General features: G+C 45.3%; 1 protein-coding gene across 2 annotated transcripts in view; it reads left to right on the top strand.

The window, feature by feature from the left end:
• The window catches only part of XPOT (exportin for tRNA), a 35779-nt gene that overhangs the window by 4884 nt on the left and 8921 nt on the right, over positions 1-21974 (top strand). Inside the window, exons 3-22 of one of the 2 annotated variants that reach the window (XM_084759992.1) lie at positions 1649-1731; positions 3623-3679; positions 4098-4167; positions 5573-5795; positions 7008-7188; positions 7283-7451; positions 8967-9203; positions 9877-9915; positions 10395-10457; positions 12101-12225; positions 12708-12852; positions 13008-13127; positions 13383-13477; positions 14824-14893; positions 15940-16178; positions 17040-17325; positions 19174-19363; positions 20221-20337; positions 20583-20698; positions 21892-21939. In XM_084759992.1, coding sequence (XP_084616118.1) covers positions 1649-1731; positions 3623-3679; positions 4098-4167; positions 5573-5795; positions 7008-7188; positions 7283-7451; positions 8967-9203; positions 9877-9915; positions 10395-10457; positions 12101-12225; positions 12708-12852; positions 13008-13127; positions 13383-13477; positions 14824-14893; positions 15940-16178; positions 17040-17325; positions 19174-19363; positions 20221-20337; positions 20583-20698; positions 21892-21939 — 2673 coding nt within the window. Of the gene's footprint in view, positions 1-1648; positions 1732-3622; positions 3680-4097; positions 4168-5572; positions 5796-7003; positions 7189-7282; positions 7452-8966; positions 9204-9876; positions 9916-10394; positions 10458-12100; positions 12226-12707; positions 12853-13007; positions 13128-13382; positions 13478-14823; positions 14894-15939; positions 16179-17039; positions 17326-19173; positions 19364-20220; positions 20338-20582; positions 20699-21891; positions 21940-21974 lie in introns of both variants that reach the window. The other variant, XM_084759991.1, reaches the window with a different exon arrangement.

Below are 21974 nucleotides of genomic sequence, written 5' to 3'. Positions count from 1 at the left end.
TTCTCCCCCCACCCAACCCCCCGACAGGGTCTCTCTGTGTATCCTTGGCTGTCTTGGTCTCTCTTTGTAGAACAGACTGGCCTCAAACTCACAGCAATCTGCCTGCCTCTGCCTCCTGAGTGCTGGGATTAAAGGCGTGCACCACCACACCTGGTGGCTTTGGGTTTTTGTTTGCTTTTATAGTGCTGGGAATTGAACCTAAGCAAAGGCTCTACACTAAATTAGTTTTTTGTTTGGGGATTTTTATTTTTTATTTTTTGTCTGCAAGAACAACTTCCATTATGTATATGTGGGGACCCCAGTGATTTTATCAGAGCTATCCTTCCCCCCCCCTCCCCCCCAGACACTCTCTGTGTAGCCTTAGCTGTTCTAGACTTACTTTGTAGACCAGGCTGGCCTCGAACTCACAGAGATCCGCCTGCCATGCTTCCTGAGTGCTGAGATTAAAGGCGTGAGCCACCACTACCTGGTTCCAACAGTTTGGTTTGGTTTTTCGAGACAGGGTTTCTCTGTGTAGCCTTGGCTGTCCTGGACTCACTTTGTAGACCAGGCTGGCTTCGAACTCACAGCGATCCACCTACCTCTGCCTCCTGTGTACTGGGATTAAAGGCAGGCGCCACCAACCCGGCCCCCCGACCTTGAACTTTGGATCCTTGCTGCTGTTTAAAGAAAAGGATGTATGGTTGGAGAGATGGCTCAGAGGTTAAGAGCACGGTCTGTTCTTCCAAAGGTCCTGAGTTCAATTCCCAGCAACCACATGGCTCACAACCATCTATAATGGATCTGGTGCCCTTTTCTGGCATGTTGGCAAAACACTGTATGAATAAATAAAAAATAAAAAAAGAAAAGGATGTGTTAGCTGCCGAGCCCCTCCCTGTGAAGGGCTTTATCTGTCCCCTGTCCTAGCTTCTGAGATATTCCCAAGGAGAGTCCTGGGTTTTGGTAGAAACTGCCGTCTAGGCCGTCTGTCCTTCTGGTGACTGCCTGCTAAATCAAGGGCTACCATGTCCTTCCACAGACTTGATAATGTGCTACCGTGGCTTAGGGATCGGGAAGGCGGTGTACTTAACACTTGTCAGTTTGTTATAAAGGGTAGACTCAGCAACAGCCGGATGCAAGAGATGCATAGAAGGGTCAGGAGCCTCGGTGCCTTCGTGCCTCCTTCCTTCTACCATAAAGTGCTCGCCAGCCTAGAAGGGAGGGCTTCAGAGACTGACCTCCATCTTCCCCATATGCTACCCCTCTCTCTAGCCCAGATTAGTCACTGGGCTCAAAGTTCTGTTATTTTGTTTAGCATTTACTTGTGGGGGCGCGTGTGTGCTGATCGAGTCCCTTTATAGCCCCTTGTGCAGTTGTGTAGACCTTAATGTCAGTGCAGTTGATAGAACACCGAGGCATTGCAGGGTGTTCTTGCACGTCTCCTTTACTGCCTTAAGTGTCTAGCTGATTATTGTTCACTGGTCTGATTTTAGGAGTGATCTGGACTTCTCATTTTTCAGAAGGCTGGATTATTTTTTTTTTTTAGCTGACGTGTTAAACCCAAATTGTTTTGATTATTGGTTCACTCCAGCCTTTGTTTAAGATGAGCAGAGCATCAGAATTCGGTATCAAATGTGTTACTCTGTTACTCTGTTTTGCAATCTTCCAGGCCCTGGCTTATTTTGAGCAGTTGAAGATTTCGCCAGATGCCTGGCAGGTGTGCGCAGAAGCACTGGCACAGAAGACATACAGGTAATCAAGACAGATTCTCCACCTTGTCTGGAAGGACCAGCATTACTGTGAAGCATTTCAATTTTTTCTCTGGGCACTGTTTTTTATAAAAACATTTTATGGACTGGGCGTGATGGATCTCTATGAGTTTGGAGGCCAGCCTGGTCTACAAAGGGAATCCAGGACAGCTAGGGCTATTACACAGAGAAACCCTGTCTTTAAAAAAAAAAAAAAAATTATGACTTGCCTTTTAGAAAAGTTAGTAGCCTGAAAATAGAAAAATAACAAACCAATTTTTGAGCTAGTCCAAAATTGATTTTTCAGTAAAAGCACCCTTTTATGTGTATTGTGTCCTTGAGAGCCAGTCCTCACTGGAATAGATTACACTAAACGTGTCTTGGTTCTGTTATTGGGAGTTGGTGAAAGGAGTGATCATTAATGAGATGGTTTGGTTTGGTTTGGCTTTGGTTTTTTCGAGACAGGGTTTCTCTGTGTAGCTCTGGCTGTCCTGGCCTCAGTCTGTAGACTCGAACTCAAGAGATCCACCTGCCTCTGCCTCCTGAGTGCTAGGATTAAAGGCATGCGCCACCATTCACAGCCAATGATACGGATCTTAATTTAACGTTCTTACTTACAGCCTATCAATATTTAGTTACCATTGGTGCTGGGACCAGGGTCTTGCGTTAGTGGTCATTGCACCCTTAGTCCTCCCTGTCCGGCTTCCAGCACGGGCCTCAGTGGAGGAGGCAGGAGGGTGAAGCGGGTCTCACACTGTTTCCCTCCAGCTCTGCTGTCCTGATTACTTAGGCCACACCACATGTAAGAAGGGATCCGCTGCTGCAGTTGGCCTTCAGTTTAGTCTTTCAGAAGCAATAAACACAGTTTCATAGAAGTAGTAACTTGTGTACTCATTCCATTGTCAGTGTAGTTAGCTTCTTATTAAAGCAAAGCTTGTGGGAAACAGTCAACTAGCAGGACATAAGCTGCCCACCCGTGGGAGCAGAGGCAGGGGGTTTAGTGCTCACCTGGCTGGAGCTGTGGAGTGCTGTGCCCGCACTTGTGTTTGGCTGCATCTGTTGCTTGACCTGTTCTTGTGAGCATCTTCGAGTGTCTCCGTTCCTCCATAGGAAACACTGTGCCCTCACAAAGCCTGTCTCTCGCACCATCCATCTTGACCGAGCAGATTCCGTCAGAATCATTGGCTGTCTCACCCCCTAAAGAGGGGATTAGAAATAGATAATAGCAGAGGCAGGCGAATCTCCCATGAGTTCGAGGCCTGCAGTGTAATTCCAGGACAGCCAAGGCTGCACGGAGAAACCTGTCGACAAAAAAAAAAAAAAAAAAGGAAAGAATGGACATTCGTCCCCCTCCCCTCTTACAGAGGGGCTTTATTTGTAGTTGAGTTTCCTGTGTTGATTTTGAGGATGGACTAAGAATTTCCTGCCTTGTTTATTTTGTATTTGGCCCTAAGGATTGACCAATGAGGCTTAACTTTCAAGTAGGCCAAAGTCGGCATCTTTGCCTTGCTAGTTCTTTCTGCTGTACATTTGTCCCTGCGCCTCTCTAACCATCGCAAAGTACAGCACAGAAACTGTCACACTAGCAGTTAGGGCAGCGGCCTCCGTCCAGGAAGCACTGTGCTGAGGGTGTGCAGTAGAGCTTGTGGCTATGCTGCAGATTGTATGCAGAGTCCTCTTAACCCTTTAAACAGAGGGCTTGGCCCTGCGGCTCATTGGTGGAGCCTTTGCCTGGAACTCATGAGGCCCTGGGGTCGGTACCCAGTGCTGCCTTAAAACAAAGAAGACAGTAAAAATAAAGTAAATAGCATTGGTAAAATGGAAAGCTAGCCAAGAGGCCTACTTTGAGAAATTTCAGTTTTGCCTAATTACCTAATTTTCTTTTGCTTTTTCAGTGATGATCACGTAAAGTTCTTCTGCTTCCAAGTATTAGAGCATCAAGTTAAATACAAGTAAGGCCTCTCTACTATTTCTACTCAAAGGTTGTTTAGTTTACCTTTTCCTTCTTGAGGAAACCAAAATACAGATGGTAAACTAACAAAGTAGCAGCTGTACCTGGGCTGTGAATGTATTGTGACTTATTCCAAAGCGAGGAGTCAGCCCACAGGCTGATTCTATAGACTGCAGACCTCAGTGCATAGTTTGTTTGAAAAAAATCACATAGCTGTCATTCTGTTTGAGCATGACGTGAGCCGCAAGCCTGAGCTCGATGACTGCAGTCTGTCTGTGCATTCTTTAAAGCTGTGCTAGTGGACATCTGCAGTGTATTTTAAGGAGCCCTGAATGCTATAAACGCCTCAGTTTTAATAGATGGGATTTTCTTTCAAAGCCACAGCCTCCACCTGTGGTCACTCTTCTCTTTTTCACCAGGTACGCTGAACTAAGCACCGTTCAACAACAGCTGATCAGGGAAACTCTTCTCTCCTGGCTTCAAGCACAGGTAAAATCATGTCTTGAGCAATCAGCTGTTTCATCTTTTATATCTAAATTGTGGGCAGAAACAATGATAACTTAAGGTTGTGCTAATAACCAAACTGCTGTACTTTTCCATACTATGGTGGAAACTTTTTTTTATTTTTATTTTTTTGGACCCAGGGTCTCACTATGTAGCCCTGGCTGGCCTGGAACTCCTGCCTCTTCCTCGTAACTGCCACTATTAAAGGTACCCACTCCCACACCTGGCTGAAACTTTAGGATTAAACAGAAATTTTTTTTTTAAGCTTTCTTTTTTCATCATGTGTATATGTGCATGTCTGTGTGTAGGTGCATAGCCTGACTGCAGGCACCCACAGAAGAGGGTGTCAGACCCCCTGGGCTGGAGTGGTTGTGAGCTGCCCAGTGTGGGTTCTGGGAACGGAATTCTCGGTCTCCACATGAGCAGTGGGTGCACTTCACTGCTGAGCCATCTCTCTGGCGCCTTGGTTATTGATATTATTAAACTTCATGACAGCAGCTGCGTTTTTGTTTGGTCCTTAGAGCTGGCCTGTGTTGACACAGCCTCTGTACAAAGGCCCTTTTCGAAGACCAAAAGAGTTGTTTATTCACACATACTCCTTTTGGTTAATGATATTTAAGCTTAACACACAAATCATTGAATGTAACCAGAGTTTTTTTTTTTCCTTTAAGATCTAGCCAAAGAGAGAAAAACAATTGAATTTTTTCTTAGAAGAAGTGATAAGAATTGTTAAAATTCTGTTCATGAACCTTAATGAATGAGATTCCCTGTTTCATGCCTATATCTCAGTATTTTTGGAGGCAGAGGCAGGAGGATTGTCACTGAGGCCAGCCTGGGATTTGTAACCAGGTAACGGTCAGCTTAAGCTGTATCATAGACCTTGTCTCAAGTCTCAAAAGACAAAGCGTGGGCTGGGCATGGCGGCTCACACCTTGGATCCTGTACAGAGGCAGAGGCAGAAAGGTGATGGCTCTGAGTGACGCCAGCCTGGGCTACATAGTAAGACCCTGACTCAGAACAATCAGTCAAATCCCCTGTCTCTAAAAAAACAGAAGAAAACAAAACAACAACAAAAAAATCAATTCCTTTGCCCCCTCCCCCACCCCACCTCCAAAAAAGGGCTGGACTGTGTATCTCTGGTAGAATGTTTGAGTACAGATTTATCCCAACACTGTAGGAAAGTACAGATTTTAAGAGGCAGCCATTATCCTGGTGATTGGCATGTGACCAGTCACTCCCGCGTACATGAGTAGTTTTGCACAGCCGTGCTACCCCTGTTCTCGGCAGTGTTGACGTTCAGTTGTCTTTCTGCCAATTAATGATAAATAAAAGACTATAATGTGCTTTTGAATAGTTAGAATTTAATCTTATGGATGTTTCTGTTTGTCAGATGCTGAATCCCCAACCAGAGAAGACCTTCATACGAAATAAAGCTGCCCAAGTCTTCGCCTTGCTTTTTGTTACAGAATATCTCACAAAATGGCCCAAGTTTTTTTTTGACATTCTCTCGGTCGTGGACCTGAACCCCAGGGGGGTGGATCTGTACCTGCGCATCCTCATGGCCATCGACTCAGAGCTGGTGGATCGCGACGTCGTCCATACCTCAGAGGCAAGTGACTGTGTGTGGACGGGCTCCCGCCCAAGCTCGTGAAGGGAAGGAAGGGAGCAGGCACATGACAAAAAGGGCAGGGAGTGTGTCTCTTGGCGTGTGCTTAAATTACAAACGTACCTGCTGACTATAAAACTTAACACAAGTTCACCTCCTACAGTTCTGCAAAATGCCGTTCACACTTGATGCTTGAGAACAAGCAGAGCGCTTATGATGTAGATGTCGGTGCTGCCCCCTCCAGAGTCTTTAGTTATGCATCTAGGCATCACTTTTGCCTTTTCTTTTTAATTGGTTTGATGCAGTGCTGTGATTGAATGCACTGTTTCACTACTGCCCAGGAATGCTTATAGCTGAGCGTACCCTGACACCAGCCTCCTTTCTAAAGCAGTAGAAAGTACTGGTGAGACAACGCAGCAGCAGAGCGCTTGTGTGGTGTGTAGGAGGTCTGGGGTGTGAGCTCTAACACTTCAGTATAAAAATAATTAATAGGACTGGAGAGCTGGCTCTGCTCTTCCAGAGGTCTTGAGTTCAGTTCCTAGCACCTACATGGTGGCTCACAACCATCTGTACCCTCTGATGCCCTCTTCTGGCGTGCAGGTGTACATGCAGATAGAGCACTCATACATAAAATACATTTAAAAAACCTTGCAGTGGCACATGCCTATAATCCCAGCACTCAGGAGGCAGAGGTAGGTGGATTGCTGTGAGTTCAAGGCCAGCCTGGTCTACAAAGCGAGTCCAGGACAGCCATCATGGACAGAGAAACTCTGTCTTGTAAAAAAGAGAGAGAGAAAGAGAAAGGAGAAAAAAAAAAACCAATGAAAGTAGCTTTAAATGTATATAATTGTTTAAGACGATTATAACTAAACATTCATAAATTTAAAGGATATTGTACATTTAAGTCACTGCCATGTCTAAATAGCTTAAGGACTGTTTGTCTAATATTTAGAAATAATTTCACATGCTTAAAATTTCTAAGCAGTGCTTATTTATAGTTTTATTTAATGAATTAAGTCTGGCACCGAGGAATAGAACGGAAAAAGGAAACACCGAGAATCACAGGATGTAATTTTAGAGCAGATAAATAGGAAGCCATGGAAGGGACTGTTAACAAGGCTGGAGGTCTCTCGGGGAGGAAATGACTGTGTGCCACTGTGCTTGGATGTACCGAGCCACCTTGTCACAACCTTCCTTGTCTGTGCTGTGTTTCAGGAAGCTCGCCGGAACACCCTGATAAAGGACACCATGAGAGAGCAGTGCATTCCCAACCTGGTGGAATCGTGGTACCAGATCTTACACAATTACCAGTACACTAATTCGGAAGTGCTGTGTCAGTGCCTTGAAGTAGTTGGGGCTTACGTCTCCTGGATAGACTTATCCCTAATAGCCAATGACAGGTGCGTGCGCCCAGCCTTGACCCTGTACACTTGCAGAGCTGGCGTCTAGAACTCCTGAACTGAAAATGTTAAAACTTTGACTTCCCATCGCCAGGTTTATAAATATGCTGCTAGGTCATATGTCAGTAGAAGTTCTACGGGAAGAAGCATGTGACTGTTTGTTTGAAATTGTAAATAAAGGGATGGACCCTATGGACAAGATGAAGCTGGTAGAGTCCTTGTGCCAAGTGTTACAGACTGCTGGGTTCTTCAGCATCGACCAGGTCAGTGACTGTGAAAACTGTTAGATACTGAGCTAATGTCACTTTCCCCTCTGGGTAGGGGGGAGTCTCCTTGGCCTGCTAGTAAGCCACCGTGTTCTGAGAGCCACAGCTAACATCTGTGGCATTTTCCCTGCACACTTGGTTATACCCAATCTGGTACATTACAGGCAAGATGGCACTTGCAACTTGCAAGTTTGCAGTGCTGAGGAAAAGGATTTCTCAGGCATCTTTGAGGGTTTTAAAATATATAATGTATTTAGTGTGTGTCTGTATGTCGCACACACCACAGTGCACATGGGGAGGTCAGAGGACAACTTTAGGTGGGTCCCGGGACGAAGCTCAGGTTGTCAGGCTTGGTAGCGGCCTTGCCTCGTCCTATGACATCTTTGTATGGGGATAATGTCAGTAATATGGCTCTAGTAGCTTCCTTCTTCATGAGCCAAAGGTCTCTTTATTACCTTCTCCTGTCTTAATATCTGGGGCTTTTTAAGTAAAAATCTGAAATTGTAAAGGTAGAGCGATCCTGTCTGTGGGAGAATGGCTTAGGGGAAGCTAATGAGAACAGTCCAGCCTGCCTGGAGGTTGGCAGTGACCTGAAGCAGGCCACTGTGACAGCAGCTTTGTGGCTTTGTGGAGAAGTTAAGGCCTAAGTCCTACAGTTCCCAAAAGGACTGTCGTAAGTATTACACACACAGCGCACTGGCGTTGACGTCATAGACCTGTGCCTAGTAAACCGAACCCTAGGGAAGAGGAGCTTCCAAAACTTCTCTTTTGCTTCCACTCTCTTTTTTTTTTTTTTTTTTTTAATTGGTAACATCCACAAGACTGTCACTGAAATAAGAGTTGCAGGGACGAAGAAGTGACTCAGCAGTGACACACACTGGTCTCAATTCCGGGGTTCCAGTGCCCTCTTCTGGCCCCTCTAAACTCCAGGCGTGCATATCGCATAGGTAGCGCATGCAGGCAAAACCACCAAACTTAGAAAACATAGTTGCTTTTAGAGTACCTCTGGATGGTAATGGTAGCAGAAAAATTCAAATTCTAATTAATTTCCCATTGGTAGCTAGTGTCTTAGCATTGAGCCCTAGGGACCAGCAAAATGCTTGGCAGATAAAAAACAGATCCTTAAGATCCTTGTGATCCAGGCTGGAGAGATGACTCAGCAGTTATGAGTTCTGTCGGCTGTTCCATAGGACCCAGATTCAATTCCCAGCACCCACATGGCAGCTCACAACTGTCTCATACAGACACACATGCAGGAAAAACACCAATGCACATAAAATAAAAAATAAATTATTTTTAAAAAAGAAAACGCAAAGATCCTTGTAACCTGAGCTTCATCCCTGAAACCCATGGTGGAAGGAGAAAATTAAGTGCTGAAAGTGGCACATATACCTGCTCACACCGGCCCCTACGTGTCGTGCACAGAGTATGCAATTTTTTTTTTTAGATTGAACCCTGTAATTGGCAGTACATTTGTGCTAAAGGTCAGAGGTTTTCCTCTTTGCTTAACAGGAAGAAGATTTGGACTTCGTGGCCAGGTTTTCTAAGCTGGTCAATGGGATGGGACAGTCATTAATAGTTAGCTGGACTAAATTAATTAAGAATGGGGCTGTGAAGAACGCCCAGGAAGCACTTGAAGCCATCGAGACAAAAGTACCACTGATGCTGCAGCTGCTGGTTCATGAGGACGATGATATTTCCTCTAACATTATTGGATTTTGTTATGACTACCTTCACATTTTGAAACAGGTGAGTCATCGTTCTTTCTATCCAGTAGATATATAAAGAACTGTTAAAAATTGAAAATACAGAAAAAGGAAAGACCCACGATCCGTGTCCAGATATATATATATATCCAAACCTTCCTTGACTCTTAGGAGTATAGCTGTTTGCACGCAGAATTTAAGGAAATCAGGACTGCAAAAACTGATCTCCCACCATTATAGCTTGATTTGCTGTGTTTTAAAAAGGCTCATGCACACCTTTAATCTCAGCTTTGGTGGGGCAGAGGCAGGTCTCTGAGTTCAAGGCCAGACTGGTCTATAGAGTGTTTCAGGCTCACCGTGGCTTCGTAGTGAGACCCTGTTTCAAAACAGCAAAAACATCCTTTACTGCCTTACAGCTTAATTCTTTCTAAATACATGATAAGTAGCTTAATCTAATCTATAGTATTGCCTGTATATCAAATTGCTTACTAGACATAGTTATCACATCTTCACATAGGGATCTGTAGCTCTAGATGTGCTGTCAGCCATTTAGCCCACATGCTTACATTGTTTTTCTCTCATTGGACCCAGGGACCCTAATTGTACCAGCTCCTGTGTGTATGTTTTAGATGACATTAATTGACTAGAAAAATGCTTTGATAAGCAAATATGACATAAGAAAATAGAATAATTTTTTGTTTACTTTTTATTTTAAGCTTTCAGTGCTCTCAGATCAACAAAAAGCTAATGTAGAGGTAAGTGACTTCTTTTAAACCAATGACAGATTTCCACACCCCCCCAAATCAGTGAGTTTATTGGGGTTACTTCCTGACCGTGGGTAAGGGGTTACTTATCTGAGAGGCAGCTGCATCACTGGGAAACCCACCCAAGCTGTGAGTTATAACTCACAAAAGGCTGCAGTGATGGAGTTCTGGACCGGGCAGTCCATCTTGGGTGACTAGCCCTGCAGAGGGAGGGGCTTACTGAATCTTCTGAGTTTTAGGGACTTGTGACTTGTTTGTTTCCTGAGTCTCACGTAGCCTCTGTCCACAGTGAATTGTTTTGGCTTAGATTTGTACACAGCACTTGACCCTTTCTCATTCTTCCACCTCCTCTTTCATGAGACTCCCTGAGCCTGATAGTATATTCTTTGTCTGAAATCTACCTTGAAATGTAGCTCAACTTCCAGACTAAAAAGAACAATTAACAAATGCTATTTTACTATTAACTGTAGGCAATCATGTTGGCTGTTATGAAAAAATTGACTTACGATGAAGAATATAACTTTGAAAATGAGGTAAGATATTTTGCATAAAAAACAGCCTTAATTTTACTGTTTCTTTGCATCAAGTTAGTATTTTATATTTTAGTTTAAGAGCCTTTTAAAACATAATAGTGTTTTTAAAATCACTCTTGTTTATATTAATGTTTTTTTAAAGATTAATTTATTATTATGTATACAGTACTCTGCCTGTATGTACACCTGCAGATCACATTATAGATGGTTGTGGTTGCTGGGAATTGAACTCATGACCTCTGGAAGAGCAGTCAGTGCTCTTAACCTCTGAGCCATCTCTCCAGCTCCTTAATGTAGTTTTTTATATTGCTGTCAGTTTGGGGTAGCACTCCCAGAGACCTTGGAATCCTTCCCTTTCTAAGGGGTTGAAAATTAGTCATCTGATAAAGTGCTTGCTATGGAGACGGTAAGAGCAGACTTTGATGACTGAAGAAGGCTGGATTTGGTGGTGCACACTTATAGTCCCAGAGCTGGGAGGGCAAACAGCTAAGTCCCTGGAGTACATTGGCCGGCCGGCCTAGCCCAGGCATTGAGTCCCAGCCTTAATGAGAGGACTTGTCTCATACACACAACAGGTGGATAGACCCTGAGGGTAATACCTGAGGCATGTGCACACACGCACACATATGAATCTTGTAAGCTGGGCATGGTGGCTCATGCCTGACATCCCAGCAGGTGGCACCTTAGGAAAGAATATCGCCATAAATGTGAAGCCAGCCTGGGCTGCAAAGTGAGAACCAGTCTTAAAACAAACAAAAAAGAATCTTTTAAAAAGTGTGAAGTTTGGATGTAGTTCAATGATAAGAGCCTTTGCTTACTATGTATAGGCCATAGACTATATCTATAGCAACCCAAAGAAAGGAAAATAATATTTTGTAACATTGAGCTTACAATTGACAATAGTATTGATCTTATCTCCCTTTTAGTAAGATGATCTTATATAACTGGATTGAGGTCTTGTCAATAGGACTAAGTCATCAGTCAGCAGGGGAGGGTGCGAATGAGGCTTAACTTGTTCAGCTAAGTCTTATCCAGAGTTGGGAGAGGGTCATCTTCCCACTGTGTAGGGCCTGTCCAGTGCTTCTTGGAAACCCAGGGCATGTGTTGGTTAGGTGTGTGATAAGATATTTTTTGGAATGAATCCCCAAGAATAATAGTGATCACAAGCAATACATTATTAGCCCCAGTGACAATACTGTTAGTGTGTGGGGATCAGGGGTGAAGAAGTAGGCAGGTCTGGAAGCCTAGTGTGGACCCACGCTGGCAGTTCACTGTCAGCCCTGGCCCCTCCTCAGGCATCAAGACCCAGACCTTTGATGGTTAAGGTTATTCTTGGAGTCAGTAACTAGTGAGCAGGAAGGGAAGAGCTACTGGGCATTTTGTTTGTTTGTTTTTCTATGTAAAGACAAAAGGTATAAGATAACTGATACATTTAAAGATCTTAAACTTTGAATATTTATTATCATTATTGTGTGTGCCATTGTGAGTGTGGGCCAGTGTGTTGGTCTGGAGGTCGGAGGGCAGCTTTTGGGTGGCGGCTCCCTCCCCTGAGGGCGGCAGCCTCTTGCTGTGAGTGCTCTTTACCACTGAGATTCTTGATGCTGGAGCCTTAAAAAGTCAGGGCTTTTTACCTTGTGTCGCAGGGCGAAGATGAAGCCATGTTTGTAGAGTACAGAAAACAACTGAAGTTACTGTTGGACAGACTTGCTCAGGTGTCACCAGAGTTAGTGCTGGCTTCTGTGCGCAGAGTGTTCAGCGCCACGCTGCAGTAAGTTTGACTGTTGGAGTGAGTTCTTCTCTCTTCCTGAGTCGTGTCACATTCATCACACCTCACATATCACTTGGTTTCTACCTCTGTGGGATAAATTACACTGCTTGGCAAAATTAACAAATGGTAGGGCTTTTTAAACCATTTAAGACATTTTTAAGTGCTTTTGATTAGCATGGTAATTGTATATAATAATGGGTTCAGTTATGACGTCTCCATGCGGGCACTTAATGCATTCCAACCATTTTTATCCTCCGCACTGTTAACTTTCTCTTGTCTCCTTCCCACTTCTTTTGGTAGCCCTATGAGTTTGATTAGGGGTGTTTACAAGAGCATGGAGAATGTGGGGTGGTTACAGGAGTGAGGGCACCGCACCAGTGGCAGTGGCCCGGAAAGGATTCTGTGGTGTTGCTGTCCTGTGTATCGAGTCCTACAGAAAGTTTATGCTCAGCTCTCACAGACGTGCACTGCTGTGTTGGCAGGAACTGGCAGAGCACGCGCTTCATGGAGGTCGAGGTAGCAGTGCGCTTGCTGTACATGCTGGCTGAAGCTCTCCCAGTGTCCCACGGTGCTCACTTCTCAGGTGACGCCTCAAAAGCCAGTGCTTTGCAGGACATGATGCGCACGGTAGGTGTGCGAGGGCCTCCCTGTAAGCACCACTGCTCCATGCTGTGCCGCTGTGGGCTCAGGGTCTCTTGTTAGAGCTGTGCATGGTTTCGCAGAGGGAGTTCTGGATGTTACAGTAAACACGAATAGGTTGCTTCTTTCTTTCCCCTTCCTAGTTGGTAACGTCAGGAGTCAGTTCCTACCAGCACACGTCTGTGACACTGGAGTTCTTTGAAACCGTTGTCCGCTATGAGAAGTTCTTCACCGTGGAACCTCAGCACATTCCATGTGTACTCGTAAGTATGCACTGCACTCCGGTTCTAATGATCGGATCATGTTGTGTGTCCATGTTCCCTGTAACTTTCCTGAGAACCTCAAACCTGAGTGATAGTTTTATGTAAAATGAGTCATTAAGCGCCTGTGTGTGTGATATAACATTACTTCTGTGTCCTGGTAAGAAGAAGTACCATTTGATGTGAGCAAAAATGCAGCATAATAATAAAATCCTCGCATCAGAACAGAAATGATGAATGCCTGTCTCATCTCTTTAGATGGCGTTCTTAGATCACAGGGGCCTGTGGCATTCCAGCGCCAAAGTCCGGAGCAGAACTGCCTACCTGTTTTCTAGATTTGTCAAATCTCTCAAGTAAGTATTGGCTTTCAGCACTGTTTCTGAAGCCACTGAGGGCCGATGCTGTTCCTCCTGCGCCGATGGGCTGTGCTGGTGCTCTGGTGCCATGACTCCTGCCCTGCCCACTCGCCGGTTATTGCTTTCAGCACTGACGGGTGGCTGTTTGCATATTTTATGCAATTTTATGTGTTACTGTGTTGTTTTATTACTTCATTATTTTGTAAATTTTATGTATTTATGTATTGGTGTGTTTGATGTATGTGGGGGTACATTTGTGCCATGAAAAATGTGTGAAGAAGAGGGGACAGTTAGGCTTGAGAGATGGCTCAGAGGTTAAGAGCACTGGCTGCTCTTCCAAAGGTCCTGAGTTCAACCACATGGTGGCTCACAACCATCTATTAATGAGATCTAGTGCCCTCTTTTGGCCTGTAGGGAAGCAGGGTCAAACGAATATTGTATACATAATAAATTAATCTTTTTTTTTTTTTTAATTTTTTTATTTTTTATTTTTTTTATTTTTCAAGACAGTGTTTCTCTGTGTAGCCTTAGCTGTCCTGGACTCACTTTGTAGACTAGCAGGCTGGCCTCAGGCTCACAGCGATCTACCTGCCTGTGCCTCTTGAGGACTGGGATTAAAAGCATGTGCCTAAATTAATCTTTTTTTTTTTTTTTTAAAGAGAAGACAGTTATCCCATGGTGGGAGCAGGGCATCAAACTCAGACCCCCAGGTTTGCAGAACAAGTGCATTTGCTCATTGAGCTGTCTTCCTAGGCCAGGGTGCATAGTTTTTTGTTTGTTTGCTTAGTCCTGGAGATGACAGACTCCTGATGCTGCAGCCTCTGTCTCCCTCCCAAGTACCAGGATTGTAGGCTTGCACCATGATGCCCCCAGCTTGAAAGTCTTTTTGTTTGTTTGTTTGTTTGTTTGTTTTTTGTTTAAACTGTATATGTATACAGTGTTCTGCCTGCATGTATGCCTACAGGCCAGAAGAGGGCACCAGATCTCATTTCAGGTGGTTGTGAGCCACCATGTGGTTGCTGGGAATTGAGCTCAGGACCTCTGGAAGTACAGCCAGTGCTCTTAACCACTGAACCATCTCTCCAGCCCTTGAAAGTCATTTTTAACATAATCTGCTATATGTAGTACTCTTTGTAAGGCCCTCGTAGTAGTGGCCATGGCCTTGGTATTGCATCACTGCAGAGCACATAGGCTTCAAACTGCTCATAAGCTAATGTTAGTAATGAGCGTAGCTAGCATAAAAGTGAGCTCCGGTTTCCTTCTGTTTTAAGTGGGAATTTGATATTTTAGCAGCTTGTGGACATATATTACTTACATGTGGTTTCTCTTTTGTTTTTATTCAGTAAACAAATGAATCCTTTCATTGAGGATATTTTGAATAGAATACAAGATTTATTAGCCCTCTCTCCACCTGTAAGTATCTCCCAAGTATCATTGAAACTGACTGCAAATGCTACCAGTTTCGCCTTCCAGGGCTTTGCTCGTTTGTAACTAGTGGGAGGGGAAGTTTGTGTGTGTGTGTGTGTGTGTGTGTGTGTGTGAAGTTTATGCTTGTTTTGATACAAGCATAATAGTTATGGAAGTAATTTGGCAGTATCAAGTATGTTCTGATCTCTCTGTACTGTTAAATGTAGCTGAAATACTTAATGAAGTGGAAAAAGTGTCAACTTCTAAATTAATCTTTGTTGTGATGGTATTTGTCATTCTCAGTGCCACTTACAATGAAGCTTTTGTATTCAGAAAAGTTAATTTGTTCAATGTTACTTCACTAAATGGATTTGAGACAGCTTATGAGCGCATTTTAGTTTACATGTATTTTGATTTGTTTTTAAATAGTGGGTGTTTTGCTGCCTGCATGTGTCTCTGCACCATATGCGTGCAGTACCTCCAGGGGGACTGGAGCTTCAGATGGTGGTGTGCTGCCTGCCATGTGGGTGCTGGGAGTCGAACCCAGTCCTCTGCAAGAGCAGCTGGTACCCTGACTGCTGGGTCACCTCTCCAGCCCCAACACAAGTTTTGTTGAAAGCATTCATTTAATGGAATTCTTTACTGTGAGTGGCCGGTCAGTGCCAGCTTTTCTCAGCAGTAAGTGCTGATTCATGCAGCTTAGGCATTCAGAGAGTCGTATTGTATTAGACAGTAAGTTATCAATCGCAGAGTCTCATCAGGACTAAAGAGTAGATCCTGTACAGCACCAGTGGGTTACCCCAGAACCTCACACATACAATACTGGGAGCAATACCGTTAGCCCAGCTCAGGAGTATGAACTGTGAGTCTTGAGTCTCTGCTTCCATTTAAGTTTTCTCTTCATTCTATGATTGTGGCAGAAATTTCATTTTTACGAGTACTTAGTATATGAGCCATAGGTTATATGTCTTATTTCTCGTGCTTATTCTTGAGTAAGTTAAAGGAGAGGCGTTAGAATGCAAGCGTTCAGTTAAGACAACATTTCCTTGTAGGAGAATGGTTACCAGTCCTTGCTGAGCAGCGACGACCAGCTCTTCATTTATGAAACAGCTGGGGCACTGATTGTTAACAGTGAGTACCCTGCAGAAAACAAGCAGGCCTTAATGAAGGACCTCCTGACGCCACTGATGGAGAGGTTTAAGGTTCTGTTGGAAAAACTGATGATGGCGCAGGATGAAGAGAGGCAAGCATCTCTTGCAGACAGTCTTAACCATGCGGTTGGATTTGCCAGGTGAGCCCAATAGAAAAGCTGTGTGTCCACACAGGCAGAGCCTCCAATGTTGATTTTTTAAAACAGGAACACACTGATCTGTTTTCAAAGCTGAATTAATTCTCAGGATTGTCTAAACCTCTGTCTTTCCAGTAAGTTAGAAATGCACTGGCAAAGGGGATGGACAGTTTGCTGGCCGTCTTTTCACCATGAAGACTGTAAATCCTTAGCTCCCGCTTCTGATGTGTGTGGTGCCAGTCACTCCTGTGTTTCAGGAGGCTAGCCGGTGTGTCTGTGGACCAACAGCACACTGACATGTCGTGGCTTAGTGCCGGCGCCTTCAAGAGAAGTCCCAAGACTCCTTAGATGGTATGCTGTGTCCCAAAGACCACCACCAGCCGCTTCCTTTACCTACATTGTTTATAAACAGCATGGCAATTGAAACGATTGCTGCTGTTATACCAGGAAGTTGTTGTACACTGAGTACTGCAGCACAAACCGGGCCTCGGTGGTGGGAACAACTTGACTGGTCGAGGTTAGGTTGCTTTCCACATCTAATGAGTTGTGTACTGGTTACCTAATGGTTTAGTTGCAGTAAATACTTTTTTCCTTGCAGACTATCAGAATTTTAGGAAACCAGGCGAATTGACCCAGCTTGTTTAACTACTTACTTGCTTACTTTGTTTAATGTTTTGTTCTGTGATGCTGTCTGGCAACAATCATTTTCATATCAGTATTAACTAAGGGTGGAAACAATTCTGATGCAGGAGATAATTGGCTTCTTAGTGTTGTCCGTTTGCATCTTGCTGTGCATTGTTTCTTAATACTCTGATCATCTGAATAACAAAACTAAGCTTGGCCGCCTGGTTTTGGTTCATGCAGTCGTACCAGCAAGGCGTTCAGCAACAAGCAGACAGTGAAACAGTGTGGCTGCTCCGAAGTGTACCTGGACTGTTTACAGACCTTCTTGCCGGCTCTCAGCTGCCCTGTACAAAAGGATGTTCTCAGAAGTGGAGTGCGAACCTTCCTTCACCGAATGATCATTTGCCTAGAGGAAGAGGTTCTTCCCTTCATCCCGTCTGCCTCGGAGCACATGCTCAAAGACTGCGAAGCCAAAGACCTCCAGGAGTTCATTCCGCTCATCAACCAGATCACGGCCAAGTTCAAGGTACCGCAGGCCGGGCTGCTAAGACCCTTGTGCCTCCCCCCCATCTGCAGCCTTAAAGTCAGGTGTCCACATCGCAGGTGCCTGTTAGGTTTTGTCCCTTTTTAATGCGTGTTGTGAGGTGGGATTTTCACACACGTGGAGGCCAGAGGTGGCCACCATCACCTTGCACATTATTTTTTGATAAGTGACCTGTCACTGAACTTGAGGCTCACTGACAGGGCTAGACTGGCCGGCCAGTGACCCCCCTCATCCTCCGAGTGCTGTGGTTTTGGTGCACACCGCCATGCCCACTCGTCATTACAGGGTCTGGGGATTCAAGTCAGATGCTCATGCTTGTACAGAAATCTCTGTATCGACTGAGCCACTCCTCAGCCCGGCCTGTATTTGCTAAATGACAAGTTAGTTGGTTACATGAACCATAGGGGTGTTTAAACATTTCTAGTAGCATGCTATCTGCAATGCGGAAGACTAGGTAGGTTTTTAGATTGAAAACTAATTTTCTTCTGAGTGTGAGTGTTTTGCCTATATGTATGGATGTGCACCGTGTGCATGCCTGGTGCATGAAGAGGTCAGAAGTCTGTGTCCACTCACCTGGAAGTAGAGTTACAGAGCACAGCAGTGTGAGCCTTCACGTGTGTGCTGGGAGCAGAAGCCAGGGCTGAGCCATCGCCCAGCCCCTGCACAGGTGCGCTAATAAAAACGTCAGGTACCGTAGCGGGAGACAGCCACTAGGACAAGCAGGTAGAGCCAGCCCTGAGCCGCCTGTAGACCAGGTGGGTGCTGGGACAGGAGTCTGGCATGACCCAGCCCTGAGCCGCCTGTAGACCAGGTGGGTGCTGGGACAGGAGTCTGGCATGACCCAGCCCTGAGCCGCCTGTAGACCAGGTGGGTGCTGGGACAGGAGTCTGGCATGGCCCAGCCCTGAGGGCAGTTTCAGAGACAGGAACTTATGAAACAGGTACGAGCCGCTAGGGAGAATGGCCAGCACTTGCAGAATGCTTTCTAAGTTCAAACCTGCTTGAATGTACTTGCATGTTGCTCTGTACTCCTCAGAATAACCTTGTGTGATAAGAATTATGCCTGACAGATGAGGGAACTAGGCTCAGGGAGGTTAAGGAATTTAACAGAAGTCCCATATGTTAGGGTTTTTTTGTTTGTTTGTTTGGTTGGTTGGGTTTTTTTGTTTGTTTTTTGTTTTTTTACAAAAATCATTTCTTAGAATTTTTATCCCCTTAGGAATTTAAATTTGAAAATGGCCAACTTTGATTATGATCACTTGTTATTACATCTCAAATCTCTTTTCTTCTTTCATTTTTTTAACTTTTATTGAGAGGGTGTGTGTGCGCGCTCGCGCGCGTGCATGACAAGGCATGACGGTCAGAGTGCCACCCCTGTGGAGTCAGCGCTCTCCTTCTGTCCTTCTGTGGGTTCTAGGGACTAGTCTCAGGTCGCCAGGCTTGCACAGCAAGAGCCTTCGCCTGCTGACCCGACCGTCTTGCTGGCCCACAACCCAAGTTTAAGATGAACTTGTAGAGATTCTTGTGATGGTGTCTTGCATGACCGCATTCCTGGAGAAGCCAGAATAGGGCATCAGGTCTCCTGTAGGTTACATCTGGTTGTGAGCAGTGAGTGCCCTGAGCCAGCTCTCTAGCACATACGTGTTGAACTTACTTGGAGTCTTTGGGTAGTGTATGTGTTTTTATAAATTTGTCTTCATATTCATGTTTATTAAGTATGTAAATACCCTCCATAAGAAGCTAAGAGCTTTTGTAATATTCTCTTCCCAAAGCTTCATGTTACTTTTCTCCATCACTTCTGAGGGGCGTTAACCGTCGCTCTCCTTTCCAGATTCAGGTGTCCCCGTTTTTACAGCAGATGTTCATGCCCCTGCTTCATGCCATTTTTGAAGTGCTGCTGCGGCCAGCGGAAGACAATGACCAGTCGGCGGCGCTGGAGAAGCAGATGCTGCGCAGGAGCTACTTCGCCTTCCTGCAGACAGTCACCGGCAGCGGCATGAGCGAGGTGATCGCAAATCAAGGTAGGGGCGCATCCGTGCCGGTGTGCGTGCCCACTTCACATTAATGTGTGTTCCGCTTCTCCTGCGTTCTCTGATCGCAAGTAGGTAGTGTAGTGAACATGTGCCAGAACTGGCCTCACACTTGAGTCTTGCTGGCCAGTTTGCCATCTTGAAATTAAAAATTAGCAAAAGCCAAACAAGTGAGAGCTTATAATCCTAGTTAGCTAGAGGGCTGGAGTAGAACAGTCCAATGCATTTGGGGCCAGCCTGGGCAAGTCTTTTCTTAAAAAGGGAAGAGGGGTAACCTGGGCGTGGTGAGTGCCTTCTTTCTGTTGCTGTGCTAAGACACCATGCCTAAGACAGCTTGCAGGATGTAGACTTTATTGTTGCATACAGTTACAGAGGGTGAGACCATGACCATCACAGCTAGGCACATGGCAGCAGGCAGGCATGGCTGTGGAGCAGTAGTTGAGAGGCGAGAGGCAGAACAAAGTGGGCGTTTGAAAGCCTAACCCCAGTGACACAGCTCCTCCAACAAGGCCACACTTCCTAATCCTTCCCAAACTCCTCCACCAACTGCTGACCCAGCATTTAAATACATGAGCCTATGTGGGGCATTCCCGTTCAAACCATCCCATGGGCGTGTCTTCAGATCCTACTCAGGAAGCAAAAGAAGACAGACATCTGAGTTTGAGGCCAGCCTGGTCTACACAGCAAGGTCCAAAATAAATAAATAAATAAAATTCAGGTGAGCAAGCTATTAAAAGATTTAGGTGCCCAGTTAATAATTTTTGTTTTGACTTAACTATATATTTTGAAAAGAGTGCTTCAGGTTGCCGTTTTTCCTTTTGAAGTTAAAGTCTAATTTTCCTCTCCAGGTGCAGAGAACGTAGAACGGGTGCTGATCACGGTGATCCAGGGAGCCGTCGACTACCCAGACCCGATTGCACAGAAGACATGTTTTATCATCCTCTCCAAGCTGGTGGAGCTCTGGGGTGAGAGGAAGAGTTTGCTTCGATTTAGTTTTGAGGCTTTGTCCTGACCCCACCCTCCACCCCCAGCGGGGCCTGGAACCTGGGGTCTTGCCCATCTAGCCATACCCCAGCATTCCCCGCCTGGTTCGTGGGACTGTTAGAAGTGAAGTGGAGCTCTTGTCCCAAGGCAGCAGGGACTGGGGACTGGTTGTCTCTGGTGTGGACTGGTCGTTTAAGCAAGCTGAAAATCTGGATTCTCTTGACAGGAGGTAAAGACGGACCGGTGGGATTTGCTGATTTTGTTTATAAGCACATTGTGCCTGCGTGCTTCCTAGCACCTTTAAAGCAGACCTTTGACCTGGCAGACGCACAGACAGTATTGGTAAGCACCTCAGTCTTTGTGTACCACGCGTAGACCTCATAGAAGCTGATGGGGTGGTTCTGCTCATGGATTGCTTGCTTTTGTTAACTAATGGCTTTGCGGTTATTTGTCCATTCTGGGCCTGGGTCTGAGCAGGACACACTAGGCGGGGTCCTCGTCACTCACCCACATCCCTCCTCCCGCTTGTTTTCTCTCGTTTTCTCTTTGTCTTTCTCACTCTCCTCTCCATTTCCCCTCTTTCCTTTAATTTCCCTCTTCTGCTCCCTCCTCACTTTTGTTTTTGGCACAGGGTTTTGCTGTGTAGCCATATAGCTGGCCAGGATCTTGCAGTGTACACCAGGCTACTCTTTTTTTCTTCTTCTTCTTCTTCTTCTTCTTCTTCTTCTTCTTCTTCTTCTTCTTCTTCTTCTTCTTCTTCTTCTTCTTCTTCTTCTTCTTCTTCTTTTTTCTGAGACAGAGTTTCGCTGTGTAGCCCTGGCTGTCCTCTGCTTGCTTTGTAGACCAGGCTGTCCTCGAACTCACAGAGATCCATCTGCTTCTACCTCCTAAGTGCTGAGATTAAAGGCATGGGCCACCACGCCCCATTCAGGTTACTCAGCCTTGTAGGCAGTCCCTTGCCTCTGCCTCCTTGGTGTGGGGTGGTGTGCACCATCAGGCCCTGCTCCTGCTGCTCTGCTGAATGCCTTCCACACATGAAGAGATGAGATGTCAACTTGCCTTTTGTATCATGGGTCCCAGATCGCATTTTTAGTGTTTGATGTGAAAGAGTTGTTTCCATATCTCAGGAGCTGAGTAAAATCCATACACTACATTAGGCCTGTACTTTGTGTTTCTTCTCTTTCCTGTCTATGGATACTTTGGTTCCATCTGTACGTTCCTAGTCCCCTGTGAGGCTAGAAGAGGAAGTCGGATTCCCGAGGACTGACTGGAGCCACAGATGGTTGTGAGCTGCCGTGTAGGTGCTGGGAACCTCTGGAAGAGCAGCCAGTGCTGTTCACCACTGAGCCAGCTCTCTAGCACCCAGAAGTTTGTCTTTTACTTCTTTTCTGTGCAGCCTCCTTACTTTCCCACTCTTTACTTCCAGGAATCACTTAGCTGTGAATATTTTCCTTGCAACAGATAGGAGGCAGGAGGGATAAAGGTTGGCATTGTAACAAGCTGCCCTTATTAAAAATGTAAACTTGTTTTTACAGGCACTTTCTGAGTGTGCGGTGACTCTGAAAACAATTCATCTCAAACGGGTAAGGCTTATGGTCCTTGCTCTATCACTTCTCCT

The sequence above is a fragment of the Acomys minous genome, assembly GCF_964271855.1.
Source record: "Acomys minous genome assembly, chromosome: 15".
Classification (NCBI taxonomy): Eukaryota; Metazoa; Chordata; class Mammalia; order Rodentia; family Muridae; genus Acomys; species Acomys minous.
This window is presented reverse-complemented; position numbering and strand designations above follow the sequence as displayed.